Raw genomic sequence first — 20,217 nt, forward strand, 5'->3', positions numbered from 1 at the left:
GACAACTTGTTCTGTACAGCAAGGATAATGCTCATTGGAGATAACTTTATACACACACACATACCCCCACACACACACACATAAATATGTATATATATATTTTATATACATTTTTTTATATATATGCACATATACACAAAACTGGAGGATTTAATAGAGCAGTCCATGTCACACAGTTCTGAAGTCTGCAGTTATTTTGGACCAGACGGTAAATGTTATAGAATCTAACTTCAGAAAAATCGCACACACACACACACACACACACACACACACACACACACACACACACACACACACACACATATATATATATATATATATATTATATATATATATATATATATATTTATATATATAATTTTATATATATACACACATATACACAGAACTGGAGGATTTAATAGATCAGTGCATGTCACACGGTTCTGAAATCTGCAGTTATTTTGGACCAGACGGTAAATGTTATAGAATCTAACTTCAGAAAAATCGCACACACATACACACACACATATATATATATATAAATTTTTATATAATATATATATATATATATATATATATATATATATATATATATATATATATATATATAAATTTATATATATATTTTTATATATATATATACACATATACACAGAACTGGAGGATTTAATAGAGCAGTGCATGTCACACGGTTCTGAAGTCTGCAGTTATTTTGGACCAGACGGTAAATGTTATAGAATCTAACTTCAGAAAAATCGCGAGCGACAATAAACGAAATCGACGACGTTTGCTTGATATCCAATTTTTTATGTGCAGCTATTTCCAGGGGATTCAATTGACAAAAGCAACACTCGCTTTGGAGGGCAAACATTTTGATGAATCAAAGACAAGGGACAGTAAACAAAGAAATTTCTTCTTTTCCTGAGTGATGTAAACGCAGCATGGCAGACACAGAGAATGCTCAAGAATTGGATACTGTAGTTTGCCTGTATGGCTAAGCCTCGGCATCTGTTGACATGTAAAAGTCAGTGCATATATATATGTATATATATATTATATATACATAGATACACATTTATATGTGTATTCATATATTAACACACACACACACACACACACACACACACACATATATATATATATATATATATATATATATATATATATATATATAATAAACATCAGTTTTTGTTTGGCAACAGGTACAGAGCCTCACGTATAAAGCCGTGTGTGTGTGTGGGTGTGTGTACATGTATATATATATATATATATATATATATATATATATATATATATATATATATATATATATATATATATGTGTATATGTATATGTGTGTGTGTGTGTGTGTGTGTGTGTGTGTATGTATATTTAAATTTTATATATATATATATGTGTGTGTTTATATCTATATCTATATATATATATATCTATATATATATATATATATATATATATATATACATACACACACACACACTTGTGACATCCATGAACGCATGATTTGTAAATGGGCAGTTATAATTTGCTTCAGTAAAATGTATGAAATTTCCGCTTTAAAAAAGGAATTCATTGCCAAATAGAAGTTATGTCGGTTAATGAAAATAAAACGAACTTTATAATAATACCAAAATTTAAGACTGTTTAATAATTCCCTTTTTCCTGTTACAAAGAATGGAAAAATCTTTCTCCAAGAAAAAATCAACTTTGATATCACATGAAAATTTTTTCAAGTCGAGTGTAACGGTTTGTGTGCTAACTCAAATTCTTGTAATGTTAGTTTTATCCGTTGATGCAAGAGGGCCTAGTCCGGAAACAGGTACAAAATTGAATTTTGCATACTCCACTCCAAAAGTACACTAATGTAACCATAACCTGCAGGTTTGCTGGTTTTCGAGTCTCTCAAATCAGTGTTATATACCGGTACCAACTTTTTTTTTTACTAAATGATTGTCAGGAATCGTTGGCTCCTAAGACTAATCACAATTAATTACTTTGATTTTGATAGGCTGCCGTGATATAATGAATAATGTTCTCATAGTCTAATTTGCAGAATGTGAGACAAGTCTTCCCCAGGCCCCATTCAAAAAGATAAAGATGGTGTGTAGTTAGTTGAAGTAACAGATTTTCTTGTTTTTACATATTTTCGATATTATGTTAGAAGGCGCGGTGGCCATGAAAAGAATATGTATTTATATATGTGTATGTATATATTGTAAGTTTCGTGTAACTGTTGCATATTTTCAGTGTCTGCTGGGCTTAGTAAGAGTTTTTTTTTTTTACACAAAAATTAAAAACACATATATTACACATAAAAATTAAATTTATATATATATATATATATATATATATATATATATATATATATATATATATATATATATATATATATATATATATATATATATATATATATATATATATATATATATATATATATATATATATATATATATATATATATATATGTATAGAATTATATTATAGCTGATATATTTTAACAGGGTTTCAGATTACTTTCGATTCCTCCTAAAATCGGGAATATAACATTATGCAGAGTTGTTTGTATTTATACTCCCAATATATATTATTATCATTAACTTTAAGATAAGAAAAATTATATATATTATATATGTGTGTGTGAATGTGTGTTTATGTGTGTGAACGTGTCTGAGTAAACTTAGATTGAGAATTGTCTTAGCCAACTTCAATTTCCATCGGAATGCCAATTTTAGACGATCATTAGTCAGTGATACGCTTCATAATTTTAATAGCTCAAGTATGAAACCCAAAACTTGTGTCAACGCCGTTTGGGGCTCGGATCGCTTACATTTATGTAATTTTTTTCTTATATATGTAATTATGAAATGGAAAGTAGTTTTGCAATACGATGTGTATAGATAGTTTTTCTCATTTTTTTTTATCTTAAAGTTAGTGATAATAGTAATTCTTTTTGGTTTGGGTAATGCTGTGTGCTGAAGTTGATATTTGAAGATACGTTTTGATGACAGGGTTAGCACTATATTATATTTTTTACCCTTCAGTTCTCATTTCTCTTGCTGATTATTTGTTTTTTGCACTTGATTTTTTTTTTTGTAACGGTTGAAGCTCAGTAGCATCCTTTTCGGCTGGTCCCATACAAATGTATAAACGTAAATAATAATAATAAAAATGATAACGGGGAAATCATAGTAGTACAGTTGAACGGATAGTTTACTACAATTTTATATTTTCTGAAAAACAGAAGGTGCTGGCTGGCTTATTTGCCATAGCCAGAGCCACTACCTCCATGACCGCTCCCACTGCCAAATCCACTTCCACCACCATATCCACTGCCGCCACTGCCGAATCCACTTCCTCCACTGCCAAATCCGCTACCACCACCATATCCACTGCCTCCACTGCCGAATCCACTTCCTCCACTGCCAAATCCACTTCCTCCACTGCCAAATCCGCTACCACCACCATATCCACTGCCACCGCCACTGCCGTGAGTTGGTTTGAAGGTAATGGCTGGTCCGTATGTCTGAGGATGCTGAGCTTCTCCTACGTAGCTGACCTTTGCTATGAAGCCGTTTTCATGATCAGCCGTGTACTCCACCTGCAACAATGATGCAGAGTCGTTAATTGGATTAATCAGACTTTAACGTAATGGAGAAATATAATTTTTTTAATAATTTAAAACATCTTTTTCCCAGATTTATTTCAGTCAAGATTTTTCATTTAAAAGTTTTCCGTCGTATTGAAGTAAGTTTCTGGAGAAAACTTTTACATTTCTTTCTTAGGAGTTTGAAAGTGCTGTTGTGAGGGAATGTGGAAGGACCAGAATTTTGATAAAACGACAAAGTTTCTTACATTTTGCTTTCGCCCGTCAGGCAGAACGATGGTGTAGGATCCAAAGACTACATTCCCGTCGGACTGTTCTTTGTGGCCGAAATTGAGTCCTTTGTAATCATCATTGACATTGTAGTTGAAATTATACGGCATGGGTTGCTGAAAGGACAAATAAGCTCATATTATTATGATAAATCATTAGTTGTCAAGTTCTCAGTTCAGTTATGTTGACTTTTTATAATTTTTTTAACCCCACAGTGTTTGTTCTCGTGTTTTCTAATGTAATTTTCCCTTTTGAGCAAGACTTCATTTAAAAAGAATGTACGTCACTTACGTTGTTGTAAGTTGCTTCAGCAACTTGAATGAATGTGGCGATGCAAGCCAAGATGGCAACAAGTACTCTCTGTAAAAGAAGAAGGAAAGGTTAGTTACTTGTAACGGAAGCTTTTCCTGTAAGCCTGTAGACTGCTATGGTAAAAAATTGTATCCGTGTACTTAGAAGTACATGTGTGAAAGTTGAATTGTTGCAGATTAACAATATTATGTGGTATATTGTTAGCTACATTGATTTTGTGTATATTTTTTTCATAAATGGGCCAAGCTTTAAAATTTCAGACAACCTGTTTGTAGGGATTTCATTTTTAGTGAATGTATGATCATTTAGTATCACAGACCTGATTTCCAGTTGCATATTGCTAAAAATTTGGAAAGCTGGGTAATCTTCAGTTACCTCCTGTTTTTGGGTTGCAAATTCATCTTGTTGAAATTTAGGTGTAGAAGTACTAGTATACTCGGAATTTAAATTTGTTCTGTCTGGAATTTTATTTGCACCATAAATTACGATTTGCTGGCATATTAAAGGATGTAGAATGTGAGCTGTTTTAGGATACTGTAGGATATGTGTTTCACGGCAGCATTGAAGTTAATGTAGGATTTTCATATGAACAATATCCTGAATACTATTCAGATAGATGTATAACAGATAAGATAAACTTAATACTCATGAAGAAAGAATTGTGTACAGACTTATGAGTATTCAGGGAAGAGTGTCACTGTTGCACAGTTTTTTGCTAATGAGGATGGCAAAGAAAGCAGTAGACCATTGTATATCAGTCTTGAGTGGAGGTAGATTTTCTTTTAATAGGATAATCAGATGGACGCTCCTTGTTATATTCTGAACTATTAGCCCTCTCATAACTGACTTCAATCAAGAGAAGAATTGATGACTGATGATGCCATCATGGCAACAGATAGCATGAATGCCTTAGTCCCTGAGAACAAGGAAAATAAAATTCTACTTAAAATTGAAGAGAGTTGTTGCCCTGTGAGACATGCAGGAAAAATGCGACGCTAATTTGGGCGCCATCTTTTACTGGAGAGACGCTAGAGATAAGGAGACTCAAGGAGAAATGCACACCAGAAAGAAACACTGAAGTAATGGGAGAAAATCTCAAAGATTACAAACACCATAGATTTGAGTATGTACAACATACTGAAGATGAAGAGTCGATATCTTTGAGAGGTGTTACCAGCAGCCATGCCTTCAGAAACAAGGGTTTAGCTACGTATAGATTAATAAAAAATAAACTGAATAATTATGGCGTGTGAGATAAGGAATGTCTAACACTCTTTTTACAACTAAATGTCATTTTGGACAATCAGATGAAATTCAGCTTGTTGCAGATTAAGATGTGGAACAGTTATGGACTTAGTATCAAGATTTCAAACCCTGATTTCTGTCTTTTACCCCCTTAGCTTCATGTATGTCACCATTTGTCCCTTTACTACCATGCAAAGAAATTTCAGTGCCAAAGCATTAGCAGTGTGAACTCTGGTGGTACATTGAATCGACCAGTCGTATTTATCCGAGGAGCTACTGATGACAATGCCACCCTTATTTCATCGTCTTCGTCTTTAAGTGTTCCTTGTCTTTGCTTATATTGCCACTAAAGTAGAAAAAACACATTCCCATGGATATGGCCTATAAGGGCAGTTTGCGATAAACTGCGGTCTTTCAATGACATGGGAGTATACCCTTACATCAGCATAATTTTAAAACGTATAGATCGGGCATAGTGTATATTCCTAATTTATGTACGATATATTTATCCCACAGCCTATTTGAGAATTGAACGCATGCATATTTGTTCTGCTTTATTATATTCAGTAAAGTGTTCTATTTTGAACACAGACATCCACAGCTACACATGCACACACACACATATGTATATGTATATATATATATATATATATATATATATATATATATATATATATATATATATATATATATATATATATATATATATATATATAAATATATATATATGCATATATATATATATATATATTATGATACAGTACACACATATTATCTGTTACCATGATTGCCCTTTGCTTGGATCTTCCTATCTGAAGGGGAGTGGAAAGTGGACTGTGGCAATTCGACGGCACCGGATGCTTTTATATCCAAAAATCGTCTTGAGTGTCGTCAATAGATGAATGGTGTCAGTCATGATTCAGTAATTAACTTTTATGAAATTCCGAAATCACTCGCTGACTATAAATTAAGTGTTACAGTTCTCTTTTTTTCTATGTCTTTCACCGAATGCGTTGAGTATAATTCACGTTACTTCATGATTTCTTGATTAAGGTTAATTTCCCGTCGTATAGATTATGTTACGGTTTAGAATTGTTTCTCTCTCTTTCTTCTATATATATATATATATATATATATATATATATATATATATATATACATATATATATATATATATATATATATATATATATATATATATATATATATATAATTATATAATTATATATGTATATATGTCTATATATACATATAAACACCTAAATATAACTTAATACAAATACACCTTAATATCGAATTTGCATTGCCTTGAGAATAACGCAAAAGGAGAATTATAAGTGGTAAGTGCATCTGCCTTGGCTAGGATTTGAACGTTGGCCTTTGCAGATGCACTTATCAAATACAATAACATTTGAGTGGAAGTTATTTCAAGGTATAGTGAATTTATGTAATACACACACACACACACACACACACACACACACACATATATATATATATATATATATATATATATATATATATATATATATATATATATAATGTGTGTGTGTTTTGAGTGAATGGATAATGTATGTTTGTATACATGCATGTGCATACGTGCTTCATGACGTATAATAGTCAACTTAAGAAGTTTCGTTGTATTCAGAAATCCTACTACGATTTTAAATATATTATTCAGGAGCATAATTAAATTTAGCTTCTCTTTGATAGACTTAGTGTGGCTCTTCACCTAGGTACGGGATGCAGTCTTGCTTAACTAAGATTTTTTCCGTTATAGAGTTATATCAATTTGATATATTGTAGGTATGAACGTTTTATGTATCTGTATTCCTACTTAGCTTACTTTTGAACCAAAAGTTCTTGGAATTTTTCTCTTTCTATCTATATATACATACATATATATATATATATATATATATATATATATATATATATATATATATATATATATATATATGTATGTATGTATGTATGCATTATACATGTACAGTATATAGATAGATAGATATATCGTTTGTTGAGTGGAAATGCCTTAGTATGGGATTATTTGGTGGGTATTTACAATGTTTTACCACCTCTCTCTCTCTCTCTCTCTCTCTCTCTCTCTCTCTCTCTCTCTCTCTCTCTCTCTCTCTCTCTCTGAATGTGGATGCCTACAGAAAGGTTACAATTGAAAACGTTATAACATGTCCTATCCTTGAACGTTAAGTAGATTCATAATCAGTGGTGTATTCTTTTCCACTTCCGGTTACTGATGTTCACTGTCGTAGTGTGGCATTCATTCTAGAGCCTCTTTATAGAGTATTTGCCATTTCAGCGTCTTTTAATGTGCTTTTCGCCGTCACTTCCCTGTGACCTTCCGCATGCTATTTCAGTATTCGTGGTCTGTCAGTTTTTCTCCCGCACTGAAAGCTTACTTCTGATATTCCTTCCGAAGTCGATTTGGTTCTGAGAGTAAAGAGCATCACAGCTACTTTGCATTATTTATACATAGTGCATTTTGTGGATGGAATGATCTAGAGTTGGTATACAGTTTCTGTTTTATAATTGCTTTATGTTATTTTTAACCTCTTACTTGTATTTAGTTTCAACTGTCACTATTTCTACCTACCTTAGTCTTTCTTTTTATATATGTGACTTATTCCCTACTTTGTTAATGTTATTTTTTTCGGTGGAAAAACCAAATCTGGCAAAGCTGCCCTGAGCCTCGACCAACTAACTGTTCAGACAAGTCCGAACCAGCAACAGTGTGCTAATGGACTTTACCCTTTAAGGTTAATAGACTCAGCTTTTATAGTCAGGTTACATAATTCAAGAAATACAGGAGAGGTTAGACAATTTCTCATTATTTAAAACAAACACAGCTTTCATTGAGTCAGGTTACATGACTCAAGAAACATTGAAGAGGTAGACAATTTCTCATTATTTATAACATCAGACACGGCTTTTATTGAGGCAGGTTAAATGATTCAAGAAATACTGAAGAGGGTAGATAATACCCCATTACTTAAATGAATTGCGTGACATGTTCATTATATCTATTGACCTGTGAGTTAAAGTGACTTATACCAAGTGCCAGTGGGACGTGAATCCTGACATTTACAACGTGGCCGAGAGAGTAGAGATGATACGCAGCCAAGAAGCCCTTGTGGCAGTGCCCGAAATAATATCTATAAAACAGGCGGAAGAAGGCGACCTGATAACGGAGCTGAAGTGAATACAAATTTGGAGAAATAGCCTGGTCAGTGTTCTGAAGGGATGCGTTTCATCAACCCTGCAAAAAGTTTTTGAACCTTCCTTGATGTGAAATCAAAGAATTATGGATAGGTCATAAGTGAAGCTGTTGCTGGAGGTTAATGTACAGCATTCAAAGAGCCCACCCAGCATCCTTAGCTAGTTTCAACTACGCAAAACTCTTATGTCATTTGCAGACATGAGCAATGTACTCCTTAATTCAGTGTAATATTTTACCAACTGTGTTAAGATTTCACTTGCTTATGCGCCGGTATACTTTTTGTTAAAAGATCCAGAAGATCTTAAACATCGTAATGAAAACTGTATTTTGCATTAAGTAGAGGTATTTTATGGTTCTTGAAATATCTGAATCTTCCTCGGTAGTGTAATAAATGTTAACACGTGTTTCCGCTTTGAGAATGTTCCGTACTTATGGCAACCGTTCTTGGTACATTACTCTTTAGAGATGGGTATTGACACACTTTGTGTACCTACTTCATGTCTCAAACATAATGTAAGGCAATTTTTTTTTTCCATTTTAACCATGGTTGTTAAAATATAACTGTATAGCATCAGAAGCTTTTGCGTGTATATGAGTCCTGAGTAATGAGTTAGACCTTTTTCATTTTGATTTTGGGTTAAATTTGATTCTTATAATCTGTGTTCATTCATAAACTTGGCATTTCAAGTGTTTATGAATTGTATGTATTTCATTGCGAAACATGCCAGAGCAGCTTTTTCGTACAATGAACTTCATTTTGTGAATTAATTTTACATTCAAGCCCAAAATATATAAAAGAAAATTCGTTCCACAGTTTTTCAAAACTACATAGAGGCTGCTTACATTAGACGCTCCGCTTGACTGCTTCGGTTATTGTTAAATCAATCAATCTTTCTTCTAGGTAGTTAAAAAACAGGTTAAATTTTTTCATCCCTGAACCTTGTTTACAAACTGGTCCAAGAAAATAAGGAATTTATCTTGTTAATTAATGTTAGAAAAGGCTATGCGGATTTGAGCTTTCGGTATTTAGGTTTTCAGATTGCATAGCTATGTTTCAGCTCACTGAGGAATGTTAGTCGTTGTATTTAAGGATAAATAATGGCATTTGAGTTTTCAGGGTTAAAAAAATCTTGTTAGGCAAAATAAAATTTATTGTTGTGGCATGTTACATTATTTGCAGCATAAGCACATTTATCACACCCTGTACATATACCCACTACTCATACTACTGCCCGTGTTCCCATTACCAAATCCATTATCACTGTTCCTATTTCCTTGGCTACCATACCCAAGTCCATTACCACTTAGGCCATTTTCATGCCCACCAGTGCCAAATCCATAGCTTCCAGTGGCGCCAAAGCCAAAAACATTGCTACCTTGCCCGCCGTGACCAATTCCATTGCTTTCTTGACCACCATAGCCAAATCCATCGTTTCCCAAGCCACTTCCTTGGCTGCCAGAATTAAATGCGTTGCTTCCTTGACCTCCATATCCAAATCCATCGTTTCCTAGGCCATTTCCTTGGCTACCAGAACTAAAAGCATTGCTTCCTTGACCTCCGTAGCCAAATCCATTACCCCCTTGGCCATTTCCTTGGTTGGTATTACCATAAGAAGACGGAAAAGTGATTGCTGGACCGTAGGTTTGAGGGTGCTGAGCTTGGCCAGAATATGAGACCTTGGCCACAAATCCTGTTTGATGGTCTGCTCTGTATTCTACCTGCAAAAGATATGTTTTTGGTGAAGCGTTAATTTCTACTTCTCTTCTCTCTCTCTCTCTCTCTCTCTCTCTCTCTCTCTCTCTCTCTCTCTCTCTCTCTCTCAGTATATATATATATATATATATATATATATATATATATATATATCTCTATATATATATATATCTATATATATATATATATATATATATATATATATATATATATATATATATATATATATATATATATATATATATATATATATATATATTATATCGTCTGAATCACAGGTTGAATCCTTTGAACAATAAACTTTCAGTATCAGTGGCATTATATACTTTCACAGAAGAATGATTTTACCTTACATTTGACACACACACTCACAAATATACATATATATATATACATATATGTGTGTATATATATATTTACATATGATTGTGTCTGCGTTCGTGTTTGTGCACGCGCGCATGTCATCATTAAATTGCAATTAAAGGTAAATCTCTCACCAATAAAAATGCTATTAGGAATTTCTCTGATGACAGTAGCAGTCACGTATGAAGACACTGAATGTCGGTAATGAAGCATCCTAATTTTTCTACACATCAACCTGTAAATATTATACAACTAATAACTTCACGTAAAGTACAAGCACCAAGCACCATTAGGTAACTCAGAACTCACATTTTGGATGCGACCGTCTGGAAGAACGACTTGGTAAGACCCAGTAACAGCATTCCCGTCGGATTTTTCCTGTTGCCCAAAATCTACTCCTTTATAGTTGTCCTTAACATCGTATGAGAATTGGTATGGCATAAGTGAATTCTGAAAATATGAATTTCATTAATATTGTCTTTATAGTTGTCCATGCGTTTGATAACTCCACCATATGTCGAGGTAATTGAAGTGGTGTTTGTAAAATCAGCCATTTTTTGAAAGAAAAATGACGGTAGTTATTGTTGTTAGAATATTCCTAGTTTTCATTTCTTTCATTGTGGAAATGGTAAGACACTTACCTGTCCATAACCAGACCCGGTTGATCCCACTGCATCGGGAAAGGACAGGGAGCAGGATATGCAAACCGTCAGTAAGAGGGCTGCTCTCTGTAAGATTCAGCGAAGGAAAGAATTGTCTAATGTAGTCTGCTCGCTTGTATGAGTGTTATTTAACTTGGTAAAAGTTAATTGTATTAAATCTCTCATTCACTTTTTGAGATAAACTGATTCTTTTTGATGGACATTTTTACTCTGTAGATAGCGGTAATTAATTAATCTATGCGATTCCTCACTATGAAATTACCTCTCTCTCTCTCTCTCTCTCTCTCTCTCTCTCTCTCTCTCTCTCTCTCTCTCTCTCTCTCTCTCTCTCTCTCGCATATTTGGATTTATTTTTAAAGTGTTTTATACAAAGCTCATAATTATAGTATAGTTATTCTTTTTCATTTACAGTTGTAATACTTACATTTCAATGAACATTTAAATTTCATTCCGGTGGTTTCAGAATTATAGTCTAATCAAGATATATTATTGTTATATTCAGGTATTAATAGTAGAACTGAGTTTTTGCAGTATAAAAAATTTTGGAGACAAAGAATTGTCACATCGTTGTGATAAATGGTCAGATCATTAATGCTTCATTTTGTTTCATGCAACAGCGTAAAAAGCAATCTAGAAAGTGGAATTATCTCTAAGTTATCTTTTTATAAAAAGAAAGCAACATAAAAGTTTTGGAGAAATTTATGAATTATTATTATTTATTTATTTTCTTTTTGTCTGCTCCAGTCATCTTAGTCAAGAGATGAAAGGATAAATGAAAATTATTACGGAAAATCTTGTAGAAGGACTTTTGATACCTTACCTTAAAGGCCACCATGACTCCCTGTTTATGGTAGGTTTTCGCACGTTTCAGAAGATTGACTGTTGAATGTGTGCAGACTGATGATGCTTTTATATTAAAGTCTTGTGGCGGTGCAAGGTCAGAGAGGCCGGTCATTTTACGTAATTGAGCTTTTGACCCCTTTTTGAAATCGCTGACTCTCACTATCAGCATAACTTGAGGTATGTCGTATGTTGCAGTTTCATTGGATGAGATACACCGGATTGGCAATTCAGTAGTAATTATAATAATAATCACTTGTAATCGTTTCTTCCCGAGGCGACAAAGCTTCAGCGCCTCAGAATCCGTAGTTCCATTGAATTTTCTTCTTTATCTCATTTGTGTCAGTATCATGCCTGTTCATAACTGCATGGTTTCCATGTTTCTTGTGTGAACAGCGATAGTCTGAATGTTATAAATGCCACTTACAGACTTGCCGTCGTCCAGGCAGGTCCAGATTTTCTCACCACTGGCCCTAGCGCAAGTACGTTGGTATGTCTTATTAAAGTAATTTGGTCTGCACTTTTGTATAGTAAGTAACCTCTAGGGTCGGGACTTACCGATCTGGCCCTATCATGATAAGGTCGTTTTCACGGCATAGGTAAATTTTTCCAAACTAGCTACTAATGATGTAGCCTGTTCGTTGGAAGATTAATTGCCGAGCAACTTTCATTTGCTTGCTACCCTGTTCTCAGAGCGTAAGCATCTTTATTCCACAAGGGCACACTGCTGACTGCTAAAGGTGTTTCATTATCTTTATTGTAAAATTGTGGAACATTCTTCCTGTCCGGGGTATGGACATTGTTAATGGTTCAAATGTATTTTTATGTTGAACATTTTATACACAACTAATTATGCTTCTCTTTTCATGTTAGGATTTTCTCATGTAGTCTGTAAAAATTTGCTCAGTAAGTTAATGGCTGCTGTAAATAATAAAAATACTATTTGTGATTATTTTTTTTAGCAAGCATTGGGCATGCAGTATCTGCATTTTTTCATCTCAATCACCAAATATCCACATCAGTGGTCATGTTTATTTGTATCAGAATCAAGGATATATTTTTCTGTCTTTTGTAAGACCAACATTTTTCATATTTCCTTTATGAATAGGAGAATTTCAATCCAAGAAATGTCAGATACGGGTTGTAGTGATGTTCTTATTTCTAAAAAGTTTATTTTCTCATTGCCGTATTATCTGATGCGTCATCCAAAATAACACTTTGATAGTGGTAAAATACTGACTGAGTGTTCTGAGAATCTAGATGCTTCCTATTATGGATCCGGTTGCGCTATAATACCGTTCCAGACTCTGGCCCAAAAAGTCTGAGAGGTTCTTTATCGTACCCTGGAAACCTACAGGTCAACAGTACTTCGGATATCTTGATGTTAGAGTGCTAGGGCATGATAATTAAACTTTCAGAGTCGTACGCCTAATAATGAATTAAGTGTGTTACAACCCATGAGGCAACTTTTTCCCCATTCACATTGTGATTATCCTCGTAAGGAATGCACGCGTCACTGACTCTCCTCTACTGCCAAGCTAGGAAATTCTCTTCATGATTCTTATGTACTGACTCATATATATATATATATATATATATATATATATATATATATATATATATATATATATATATATATATATATATATATATATATATATATATATATATATTGACAGGTCTGTTACTTCAATTTTGGTGAAAAATTTCTTCGGGCTTGGTGTAGAGAGGGCATTAGGTTGTTCGTCCCATTGGCCTTACGCCTTGGAATTTGAGTTGAGTACACCTAGATTCCGTGGTATTCGTTGGGGAGAAACAGAGTAACATTAGAAGTTGAAACGATGCATCCAAACGATGCTGGTCTAAATTTACTACATACGAAATTCCAGTCAGCTTTTGCTGCCAATTGGAACTAGTCTTTTTTTAGGGAAAAGGAACTGATAATTGTACTTTTACATACCTTGGGTCTCCTTGCTTTCAAGAGTAACTGCCTTCACCTAATGAGAATGATTCGTTAAAACTCAGTATGTAGAAAAAAAAAACTTTGTTTGGCATTTCCATTATGCTTGTTAGAGGTAAACCCAGCGGATAACTTTGTGCGTTAGTAGAAGTGGTGAATCTCACAGAACGACCCTGCTGGGGTAAGTTCGGTTTAATCGAACGAGGTATCCAGACCCTTTGCTTCGTGGAAATGCGCAATCGTTTCCATTCTGCTGCCGCCTCTACCTTTGCTGGTCAGTCCAGATCGACCAATTACCCATTTACAACTTGGTAGGCTGATAATGGCTTGCCTGGGTTTGAACCAGTGAAACTCTGACCATGGAATTGAGCAAAGCAAGCTGTTCCGTCGGCTTCCTTATGGAATGGCAAGGTTGATTTGTTTGTTATTGCGGGATGCGTATTGTAACCAGTTTTGGGTATTTGTTTATTATTGCAGCAATGCATATAAAAGAATGCTAGCCGTCTTATGTGTGTGTTTAAAATTTGGAAAAGGTTAGAGGCCATCATCTAGTATCACCAAAGCACTAAGGCAGTGGAAGTTTAGTTTGCGAAGATTTTATCCGAAAGATAAGTTTAACTAATTTTTAGGCTCACTGATTTTAGTTTTTTCACTTGTGTGTTGTTTATATACTGCATATTTAAAGATACAAGGAATGCAGGATTTCTGTGCGATGACACCTTTTTGTTTAAAGTGGTAAACCTTAGTTAAGATGCAATATTTACCATGAATAATACTGATTTACATTCAAGCACTTCTGTAGCTTCAGGTAACTAGTCTTCTGTTAGACTAAGGATAAATATGTAAATAAAATATTTTCTCGATATTCTCTGTATAATAACTTGTTTAATGAATTTATTTCGATAAAACAAAATTTTCTGCGTTTATGCAGTTACTGAAAACGTTCATTTTTAAGTAATGGGCCAATTATAGTAATTGCTCTCAGATAAAAGAGAAAATAACCATTTTTGAACGTTCCAGATACTCTGCATTTGTTATGACATTTGAAATATAAAGAGCTAATTAGAGCCCATGAAAATTTGCATATGTTGTGTTCATAGGCAGTGTAATTCTGTAATAAAGTACTCTAATATATAAATATATATATGTGTGTGTGTATATATATATATATATATATATATGTGTGTGTGTATATATATATATATATATATATATATATATATATATATATATATATATATATATATATATATATATATATATATATATATATATATATATATATATATATATATATATATATATACATGTCAACAATAAGTCACAAACTGCACGTGACAAATATATACGTAGACGACCATGAAAGGTGAAAATTAAAGACCAGGTACCAAGCGCTTTCGTGTATTGCGTACACTTCTTCGGGGTACAAAGTAAAATAAATAAAGAGAGACATAAACAAGAAAACTTCACAAAACAAAGATCAAAGCCACTAACAAGCTAAACATCATTACTGAATGCAATCACTAGTTTGAAGTTAAATTGTCACATACGAAACAAAAAATACTTTAAAAATACTTAAGAACTGAAACTACAGTTAGAACAGGCTATTGCTAAAAGGTAACATTGTACTTCCCTACAATTTTATGAACAAGGTAACTATCTAATTTAAAAAGACCCGAACTAATATTCATAAGTTGATTGTTAAAATGCTTAATAAAGGCAGATTCAATTATATTTCTCTTAACAATGTGGTTACAAAAATTATCTCAGATGAATTTTTCCAGTCTATACAATGGTTAAAATCATTCATATGTACAAATAAAGCACTTGTCAATTGGCCTGTTCGAACTGCGTAACGATGCTGTTTTTAGACGATAATCTAGTTCTTTACCAGTTTGACCAAGGTATTTATTACTACATCCAGCACAAGGAATCGTGTAAATACAGCCATTAATTTGTTTTGGGAGTTACGAACAATGATATTCTGAAGTGTCCCTGAATTCTTGTAAACAACAGTTATCTTGAAAATTTTCAGTAATTTTTAATGAAACAAAGATTTTACGTTATATGGAAGTGTCAAAATATTTTCTCTCACCAAAGGCTCCCTATTGTTATTGGAATAAAAAATGTTTCTCGCTTTCAAAAAGATTTGTCGATTAAAAACTTTGGGTATTTAACATAATTCCCACGTCGTAAATTTTACAAAATTCCGAGTCTAAAATTCCGGGCTGCATATTTAATGCCCTTAAAAACATGCTACAAAAAACTGAGAGTTTTACATTAACGTGGTGATCTGAATAATAGTGGACATAAGAACAGACGTTGGTAGGTTTCCTGTAAACATCAAACACAAAAGTTCTATCCCTTCTATGAACCAAAACATCTAAAAATGGTAATGAACAATTATTTTCCTCTTCAACTGTGAATTTAATAGAAGGTACCAAATGATTTACCTTTCAAAAACTGTTCAAATTTTTCGCACATGGGCCAAACACAGAATATGTCATCAACGTATCGAAACCAAAAAGAACCCCTTAGGCAAAATAGCAGGCAATATTTTTACTTCAAAAACTCCATATATAGGTTGCTAAGAACTGGGAAAGGGTTTCCCATAGCCATCCCAAACTTTTGAAGGTAATAATTTCCGTTAAAAACAAACTTGCAATCTTAACACATAATTTTATCAATTCTAAAATTTTGTCAGAAGCTAAGGTAAATCATGCCTTGTTAATTCGTCAGCTAAAAGGCCAATAAATCGTCAACTGGGACATTGGTAAAATAAAGTTACATCAAAACTGACCATTTTAAAGTCGTAATTTATGCAGCCTGAATTACTAATTTTTCAACAAAATCTGTATTATTCTTTATATGCGATTGGGATATGTTTCCGACAATAGGCGTGAGAATCCGAACCAACCATTTAGACAGTTTATATGAAACGCTACCAACAGAACTGATTATTGGGCGGACAGGATTACCAAACTTGTGTGTTTTAATAAGACCATACATATACGGTAAAGTTGCACACTGCAGAAAACTGTTTGATTAGAGCACCACTTTCTTTTGAGACAGTTTTTAATTTCCTATTGAAATTACTCTTAACAGTAGCTAGGGTTTTTTTTTCGTAGTTCTGGGTAAGTTACATTGTCTGACAAAAGATTACACATTTTCTAACATAATCATCTTTATCCATTATCACCCAGAACCTGGGATTTATCAGCCTTCGTAATATGAGGTCATTATCATTTTTCAAGTCACTGTAACACTTGATGAAACGTCTAGGAAACTAGTTGGTATTGGTTTCGACAGGGCACCGTAAACAATACCTTTGCAAATATTAAGCTCATCACTAGACAGACTACAATTCCTTTCCAGATAATTAAAGGAGTTGGCAACATCTACGTAGTCAACATTTTCTTTAGAAAACGAAGCTTAATCCGTAACCTAGAGCACTTGAGACATGTTCCTGTAACGGTCTACTTGACAAGTTTATCACAAAATCGGGGTTAGCATGATTATTCCAGTCACTGTTTTCGATCAAACCCTTCAGCTTTCTTTCTAGTCTGTTACTTACTCTGCGGCATAAGTTCTCAGGTTCCTATAACAATAATTCATAAGCGGATGTTTCAATCTACAGGAATGAGCATATGAAAACTGCGTCGTTTTTCACTCAAATTATAAGCATCTTGAACATCTATTTTCATATTTCAATATATTTCTGCAAGATTAAGCGTTGGTAGTCATCAAGGTCGGTCAGCCAATTTAAGCAATCTTCGTGGAATGAACGATTTTAGCACTACTTGTTCAATAAGCAGTTCCTCAGGAATCTGTAACGAAGCTTCAGCTTGTGGGCCCTGATCAATGTAGGAGCAGAAAGTCGTCACGATAGCCACCAAAGCAGGATAGTATACAGCAAAGTTGTAGAGTTCACGCGTGGCTTCCATATCAGCAATAAGTCACAAACTGCACGTGACAAATATATACTTGACGACCACATGAAAGGTGAAATTAAAGACCAGGTAATGCTTTCGTTATTGCGTACACTTCTTCGGGGGTACAAAGTAAAATAAATAAAGAGAGACATAAACATTTGTTTTGTGAAGTTTTCTTGTTTATGTCTCTTTATTTATTTTACTTTGTACCCCGAAGAAGTGTACGCAATACACGAAAGCGCTTGGTACCTGGTCTTTAATTTTCACCTTTCATGTGGTCGTCTACGTATATATTTGTCACGTGCAGTTTGTGACTTATTGCTGATATGGAAGCCACGCGTGAACTCTACAACTTTGCTGTATACATCCTGCTTTTGTGGCTATCGTGACGACTTTCTGCTCTACATTGATCAGGGCCCACAAGCTGAAGCTTCGTTACAGATTTCTGAGGAACTGCTTATTGGAACAAGTAGTGCCAAAATCGTTCATTCCACGAAGATTGCTTAAATTGGCTGACTGACCTTTTGATGACTACCAACGCTTAATCTTGCAGAAATATATTGAAATGGCGAAAATAGATGTTCAAGATGCTTTTATAATTTGAGTGAAAACGACGCAGTTTTCATATGCTCATTCCTGTAGATTGAAACATCCGCTTATGAATTATTGTTATAGGAACCTGAGAACTACATGCCGCAGAGTAAGTAACAGACTAGAAAGAAAGCTGAAGGGTTTGATCGAAAACAGTGACTGGAATAATCATGCTAACCCTGATTTTGTGATAAACTTGTCAAGTAGACCGTTACAGGAACATGTCTCGTGCTCTAGGTTACGGATTAAGCTGTTTTCTAAAGAAAATGTTGACTACGTAGATGTTGCCAACTCCTTTAATTATCTGGAAAGGAATTGTAGTCTGTCTAGTGATGAGCTTAATATTTGCAAAGGTATTGTTTACGGTGCCCTGTCGAAACCAATACCAACTAGTGTTCCTAGACGTTTCATCAAGTGTTACAGTGACTTGAAAATGATAATGACCTGCATATTACGAAGGCTGATAAATCCCAGGTTCTGGTGATAATGGATAAAGATGATTATGTTAGAAAATGTGTAATCTTTTGTCAGATAATGTAACTTACTCAGAACTACGAAAAACTTCTAGCGACTGTTAATAGTAACTTTAATAAGAAATTAAAAAGTGTCTTAAAAGGAAATGATGCTCTAATCAAACAGTTTTCGCAGTGTGCAACTTTACCGTATATGTATGGTCTTATTAAAACACACAAGTTTGGTAATCCTGTCCGCCCAATAATCAGTTCTGTTGGTAGCGTTTCATATAAACTGTCTAAATGGTTGGTTCGGATTCTCACGCCTATTGTCGGAAACATATCCCAATCGCATATAAAGAATAATACAGATTTTGTTGAAAAAAAATTAGTAATTCTCGCATAAATTACGACTTTAAAATGGTCGTTTTGATGTAACTTCTTTATTTACCAATGTCCCAGTTGACGATTTATTGGCCTTTTAGCTGACGAATTAACAAGGCATGATTTACCTTTAGCTTCTGACAAAATTTTAGAATTGATAAAATTATGTGTTAAGGATTGCAAGTTTGTTTTTAACGGAAATTATTACCTTCAAAAGTTTGGGATGGCTATGGAAATCCTTTCCCCAGTTCTTAGCAACCTATATATGGAGTTTTTTGAAGTAAAAAATATTGCCTGCTATTTTGCCTAAGGGGGTTCTTTTTGGTTTCGATACGTTGATGACATATTCTGTGTTTGGCCCATGTGCGAAAATTTGAACAGTTTTTGACAAGGTAAATCATTTGGTACCTTCTATTAAATTCACAGTTGAAGAGGAAAATAATTGTTCATTACCATTTTTAGATGTTTTGTTCATAGAAGGATAGAACTTTTGTGTTTGATGTTTACAGGAAACCTACCAACGTCTGTTCTTATGTCCACTATTATTCAGATCACCACGTTAATGTAAAACTCAGTTTTTTGTAGCATGTTTTTAAGGGCATTAAGGATATGCAGCCCGGAATTCTTAGACTCGGAATTTTGTAAAATTTACGACGTGGGAATT

The 20,217-nt window shown here is 33.8% G+C and overlaps 1 protein-coding gene across 1 annotated transcript; it reads right to left on the bottom strand.

The window, feature by feature from the left end:
- Window positions 1-2,802: 2,802 nt before the first annotated feature.
- On the bottom strand, window positions 2,803-18,138 carry LOC136849502 (pupal cuticle protein 36-like). Its single transcript, XM_067122848.1, has 7 exons — window positions 17,995-18,138; window positions 11,374-11,460; window positions 11,042-11,182; window positions 9,856-10,374; window positions 4,152-4,220; window positions 3,839-3,976; window positions 2,803-3,584 (listed from the first exon to the last, which is right to left on the bottom strand). Exons 1-7 carry the CDS (start codon window positions 18,136-18,138, stop codon window positions 3,243-3,245), a joined length of 1,440 nt encoding a protein of 479 aa, XP_066978949.1. The 3' UTR covers window positions 2,803-3,242.
- Window positions 18,139-20,217: the final 2,079 nt, after the last annotated feature.

Source organism: Macrobrachium rosenbergii, chromosome 21, assembly GCF_040412425.1.
Source record: "Macrobrachium rosenbergii isolate ZJJX-2024 chromosome 21, ASM4041242v1, whole genome shotgun sequence".
NCBI lineage: Eukaryota > Metazoa > Arthropoda > Malacostraca > Decapoda > Palaemonidae > Macrobrachium > Macrobrachium rosenbergii.

Coding starts and splice junctions, on each gene's coding strand:
- LOC136849502 (XM_067122848.1), bottom strand. CDS start 18,138: ATGGAAGCCACGCGTGAACTCTACAACTTTGCTGTATACTATCCTGCT. Junction 11,183..11,373: donor CCGGGTCTGGTTATGGACAG/GTAAGTGTCTTA, acceptor TCATATTTTCAG/AATTCACTTATGCCATACCA. Junction 3,585..3,838: donor CTGACGGGCGAAAGCAAAAT/GTAAGAAACTTT, acceptor TCATTGTTGCAG/GTGGAGTACACGGCTGATCA.